This window comes from Aplysia californica, unplaced genomic scaffold (genome assembly GCF_000002075.1).
Source record: "Aplysia californica isolate F4 #8 unplaced genomic scaffold, AplCal3.0 scaffold01014, whole genome shotgun sequence".
Lineage (NCBI taxonomy): Eukaryota > Metazoa > Mollusca > Gastropoda > Aplysiida > Aplysiidae > Aplysia > Aplysia californica.
Window position 1 is genome coordinate 5,129 of NW_004798284.1, and position 5,862 is coordinate 10,990.

General features: G+C 46.2%; 1 protein-coding gene across 1 annotated transcript in view; it reads left to right on the forward strand.

Moving 5' to 3' along the window:
- The window catches only part of LOC101846392 (kinesin-like protein KIF21A), a gene marked incomplete at both ends in the record, with an annotated part of 42,911 nt that overhangs the window by 5,123 nt on the left and 31,926 nt on the right, over positions 1-5,862 (forward strand). The window contains 6 exon segments of the mRNA XM_035973118.1: positions 85-213; positions 1,247-1,411; positions 2,215-2,330; positions 2,910-3,105; positions 4,184-4,376; positions 5,196-5,262. Of these exon segments, the coding sequence (XP_035829011.1) occupies positions 85-213; positions 1,247-1,411; positions 2,215-2,330; positions 2,910-3,105; positions 4,184-4,376; positions 5,196-5,262 (866 nt within the window).

Below are 5,862 nucleotides of genomic sequence, written 5' to 3' on the forward strand. Positions count from 1 at the left end.
ATTATATACCTTGTGTCTCCTCCCACCCACCCCCCACACCCACACCCACACATCTTACATATATGCACGTTGTGTCTCTCACAGACCCTCCAATGCCTCAAGTCCGGTGCCCTGTCTCGAGCCACGGCGTCCACCAACATGAACGTCCAGTCATCCCGCTCCCACGCCATCTTCACCCTGCACATACGGCAGCACAGAGTGGTCAAGGATGAGGTGTGTGTGTGTGTGTGTGTGTGTGTTTTTGTGTGTGTGTGTGTTTGTGTGTGCGTGTGTGTGTGCACGCACGTGTATGTGTGCGTGTGTGTGTGTGTGTCGTAATGTTACACTTTAAAAATTTTATTTTTTTCTGGTATGTTTTATTCCCACTATCAGTTGTCATTAAAATTTTGTAACAACAATGTTCTCTGTAATCCTTTTTTTCTAATTTCTAGGTTTTTGGTTTTGGTTTCTTTCATTTGTGAGTTAATATTGAACTTCTAAGGTTTTGTTTACTGGTTATTTTAATTCCCATACTTATTTTTTTAAAAATAATGTCTGTAAACGTTTCAGGCTAATATCGGCGCTGTTTATTCCATAAAAAAATTTGGCTGCTTTTTTACCCAGCCTTCAAATGTAGGTTACATGGGACTTGTTCCGGTGAACAGACATACATGTAGATTGAATGAAATGACTTTTTTGGGGATCGAACTCATAACTCATGTGCAGTGTGTATAAAGATAAGAGTCTCACCACTACACCGTAGACTGTGTGGAACTGCTTCTGTAAACTGCCGTATGAACTTGTCTATTGTTTTAAAAATATTATTTGTCATATAAATAGACTAACTTTATAGCTGTCTTTTTTCATGTTGTAATTTGTTTTGGTCAATAATACTTATTTTAAAGGCAGAGAGGGATGGGGGTTCGGGTTGGTTGGTGTACAGATTTTTAATTACAGCAGGAGCTTCTCCTTTGATTGTTGTGAGCTTCAGTGGTAGATATGGTCCCCTTGGGTGGTTAGCGGGTGCTTTGGAGTGGTTTGCTTCTTCTTTCCTGTCAAACATCCATCATCATTATCTCCCCTCCTTCTTTTTTGTGTTTATGTGATTGTTACTCTCTTGTAACATCTTTCATCTTCAGCACTTATATGACCTTATTGTGTTGCAAGTGCGGTAAAGCTCTTACTAAAACTAAATGATTTGTTCGTCTCTCCCCTTCCCCCCCACCCACCCCAAACCACCCCTCCCCCATCTCCTCCCTCTCCACAGGGCCCACCCCTTGATGAGGGCAAGGACACAGACTCCACGCAGACCGAGTTCGAGACCCTGACGGCCAAGTTTCACTTTGTGGATCTGGCGGGCTCCGAGAGACTGAAGAGGACGGGGGCGACGGGGGAGAGAGCGAAGGAGGGGATCTCTATCAACTGTGGGCTGGTGAGTGAGGGAGGGAGGGAGGGAGGGAGAGAGAGGAAGGACTGGGGCGATGGGGGAGAGAGCGAAGGAGGGGATCTCTATCAACTGTGGGCTAGTGAGTGAGGGAGGGAGGGAGGGGAAAGGGGGAGGAGGACTGGGGTAGCGGGGGATAGAGCGAAGGAGGGGATCTCTATCAACTGTGGGCTGGTAAGTGAGGGAGGGAAGGAGAGAGGGAGGGAGGGACAGGGCGAAGGAGGGGATCTCTATCAACTGTGGGCTGGTGAGTGAGGGAGGGGATCTCTATCAACTGTGGGCTGGTCAGTGAGGGAGGGAGGGGGAGGGAGGGAGGGGATCTCTATCAACTGTGGGCTGGTCAGTGTGGGAGGGAGGGAGAGAGAGGGAGGGAGTGAGGGGATCTCTATCAACTGTGGGCTGGTCAGTGAGAGAGGGAGGGAGGGAGGGAGGGGATCTCTATCAACTGTGGGCTGGTCAGTGAGGGAGGGAGGGAGAGAGAGGGAGGGAGGGGATCTCTATCAACTGTGGGCTGGTGAGTGGGGGAGGAAGGGAGGGAGAGGGGGGGAGGGAGGAAGGGGGAGTGAGTGAGAGAGGGAGGGAGGGATAGAGCGAAGGAAGGGATCTCTATCAACTGTGGGCTGGTGAGTGAGTGAGGGAGGGAGAGGGAGGAAGAGGGGGAGCGAGGGAGAGAGACAGATTGACAGACAATTTAGTTTTTTAATGTTTAAAAAAAAAAATATTCATATTGTATAGAAATATATACACACATTTCATATATATACATTTTTGATATTTTTCTCTGTGTTCAGCTGGCACTGGGCAATGTGATCTCTGCCTTGGGCGACAAGATGAAACGAGGCAGTCACGTGCCGTATAGGGACTCTAAGCTGACCAGATTGTTACAGGACTCACTGGGAGGAAACAGGTATGTGTGTGTGTTTGTGTGTGTGTGTGTTTTCGTACCAACTGCAGCGAGGATACTGAACACCCAGTACTACAAATGAAACACAGAGACAGAGATTGTCATTGTCATTTTCAACATCCCTGTCTTCCCGCCCCCCCCCCCCAACCGGGGCGGTGCCACTGACTGTAGTGTCTTTAGGCTATTCCCAAAGGGTGGGTGCGGGGGGGAGGGGGGGGATTTCTCGTTCTTACGCACAATAGATTTGTAAATGGGCTGATTCATCATGTCATGCTATTTACAGTGCCTGATCTACAACGGGGACCTGCTACTTTTTCTTTCCTAATCCTTACTATCGTCATTCCTCTACTTCTTTTGTATGTTTGTCACACTCTTGTGACCTGCTATTTCCGGTGAGCCTTGATAGTCGAAGTAGACTTTGTGTTGTTGAAACTAGAGAGGTGAGCAGAGTAAGTCTGATTCCCTGTAAGGACTTCTCTGTTGACATCCACCTCTTGGCGCTCATATGACCTTATGTAGTTGCGAGCCCCGTAAAACCTTCTACTATAACTAACTATCTTCCCCCCCTCCCCCCTCCCCCAGCCGTACCCTGATGATCGCCTGTATCTCCCCGTCGGACCGCGACTTCATGGAGACCCTCAACACCCTCAAGTACGCCAACCGCGCCCGCAACATCAAGAACAAGGTCATGGCCAACCAGGACAAGACGAGCCGACAACTGGCCATGTTGAGGCAGGAGATAGCCGCTCTGACTCAGGAGCTGCAGGACTATAAGTCTGTGAGTCTGTGTGTGTGTGTGTGTGTGTGTGTCTGTGTGTGTGTTGAGGCAGGAGATAGCCGCTCTGACTCAGGAGCTGCAGGATTATAAGTCTGTGAGTGTGTGTGTGTGTGTGTGTGTGTGTTGAGGCAGGAGATAGCCGCTCTGACTCAGGAGCTGCAGGACTATAAGTCTGTGAGTCTTGTGTGTGTGTGTGTGTGTGTGTGTCTGTGTGTGTGTTGAGGCAGGAGATAGCAGCTCTGACTCAGGAGCTGCAGGACTATAAGTCTGTGAGTCTGTGTGTGTGTGTGTGTGTGTTGAGGCAGGAGATAGCCTCTCTGACACAGGAGCGAGCTGCAGGACTATAAGTCTGTGAGTCTCTGTGTGTGTGTTGAGGCAGGAGATAGCCTCTCTGACACAGGAGCTGCAGGGTTATAAGTCTGTGAGTCTGTGTGTGTGTGTGTGTGTGTGTGTGTGTGTGTGTGTGTGTGCGTGTGTTTTGCCTCCTGACCATGCTTAGACAGAAAGTCTGTCTCGACACGCTAGAATCAGACGCTTGTCTATTTTTGGTCATGTGACATTATTGGTTGGTATCACCAAAAAGCTTATTCATTTGCAGTACCTTCAAGAAAAATGTAGCCGTCTATCTTGAAAAGAAGTCGAGATATTTGAGATCGAAGGAGGTGGGGGTCACCTTTTTTCAGGGTTAAAATTACAGAGAAAATGGCCGCCAAAGTTCGGTAACTTCAATGGCTTGAGAGTCGTTGAAAACTGAAAAATTACATATTTTGTGCCTTTAATCAACGTTTTCCAGTCTATTCTCACAGAAATGTGTTTTACATGGACATTAAAGGTGTTGAGCCAAAAAACAAAAATTCGATAAAAATGTCCAAAATGGCGAAAAAATACCCGTTTCTTTGATTTCATTATTTTGACAAGTGCCTGATTTTACCAGAATACCTCACAAATAGCTAAATTCATCACAGGCTCATCATAATTTGGACTCTGATGGCATGCAGTGTGTATCTTTTATAATTATGTGTGTGTTTGTGCACATATGTTTGATTCTCTTAACACGTTCTCGTCTCGTTCACCGCAGGGTCGTCGGACGGTGGACGCTGACGGCCTTGAGTGCGTCAACGACCTTGTGACGGAGAATGCCATGCTGCAGGCGGAGAACGACAAGCTGCGGCAGCGTCTGAAGGCGCTACAGGAAACGGTGGAGGGTCTCAAGGCGCGCAACTCTAATCTGTTGTCTGAGGCCGCGCTGGCTTCTGTGCTGGGGGCTGATGGTGAGATTGGGAGATTGTGGGATTGTGAGATGGGGAGATGGTGGGATTGGGAGATGGTGGGATTGGGAGATGGTGAGGTTGGGAGATTGGGAGATGGTGGGATTGGGAGATGGTGAGACAGTCAAAAAATGAGATAGCACCATGTGACAGTCGTGGTAGTTGGTTGTGATACTTGTGAGAGTGACTTGAGGCACGCCATATGTCATTTGAGACAATGGCTTGTGACATTTGAGGCTACAGAAAGCAGGGAGTTCACTTGCCTTATGCCACTGATACGAGAGCCAAGTACAGTGAGGACCTGTTTTTTGGTGGGTTTTTTAAAGAGATAAGAGAGTTGAGGGTGCCAGCATATTTGCAAAGGGATGTAACAAGTGCTTTGCACCATGGTAAAGACTATCGGTTATCTCCTTTTATTTTGGAAGGCAAGGATTTTCCTGAATCCAACTGACCTTGGAACACAGTCTTTTCTGAAAAAAAAATAGTATATATTGTTTTCTACGTATACAAGTACAAGTACAAAATAAATTATGAGAGACAGACACAGAAATAAAAAGAGAGAAAGACTGTGAGATTTTTTTTTAAAAAGATAGAGATGGGAAGTGAGAGATAGTGAGAGAAAAAAGGGGGAAAGATAGAGAGGGAGAGCAGAGAGAGAGATAGACAGACAGACAGACAGTCAGAAAAAAAGACAGACAGAGAGAGAGCCGAGAGAGAGAGAGAAGGGGGGAGGCAGGGAGAGACAGAGAGAGAAAGAAAGAGAGAGAGACACACAGAGATATCAACCAGACGTGATGACACCTGTGTTGTTTCGTGTTTCAGGCCAAGCCTCCAACGAAGACGTGTCTAACCTGATCAAGAAATACATACAGGAGATAGAGGAGCTCAAGTAAGTCTGTCTGTTTGTCTGTCCCAACTTTTGTCTTCTTTTGTAAAACGTTCTCAGAGAAGCTCAAGTAAGTCTGTTTGTCTGTTTGTCCCAACTTTTGTCTGCTTTTGTCGAACATTTACAGAAAAGGTCAGCTAGTAAGGATTAGGAAAGAAAAAGCAGCAGTTCCCTGTTGCAGTTCAGGCACTGTAGTAATTGGCATGACATCAATAAATCAGCTCATTTACAATTCTACTGTGTAGAAGAACATGTTAGTCCAACATTCACAGAGAAGATCCATTAGTAAACTGTGTATTTGTTTTTCTAACTTTTGTCTTCTCTTGTAAAACATTCACAGAGGTTTGTAAAATGTTTCCTTTTGTTAGTTTAGTACATCATAACAGCTAGCCGTGGGTGGTTTGACGGGTGCTCTGGTGTGGTTTGCTTCCTCTTTCCTATCAAACATCTATCGTCCTTATCTCTCCTCCTTTTTTTTTGTGTTTGTTACTCTCTTGTAACGTCTCTAATCTTCGGCATTTACATGACTTTATTGTGTTGCAAGTGCCGTTAAACTGTTACTAAAACTAAAACTAACAGCTAGCCAATAATAAGACTTTTTCC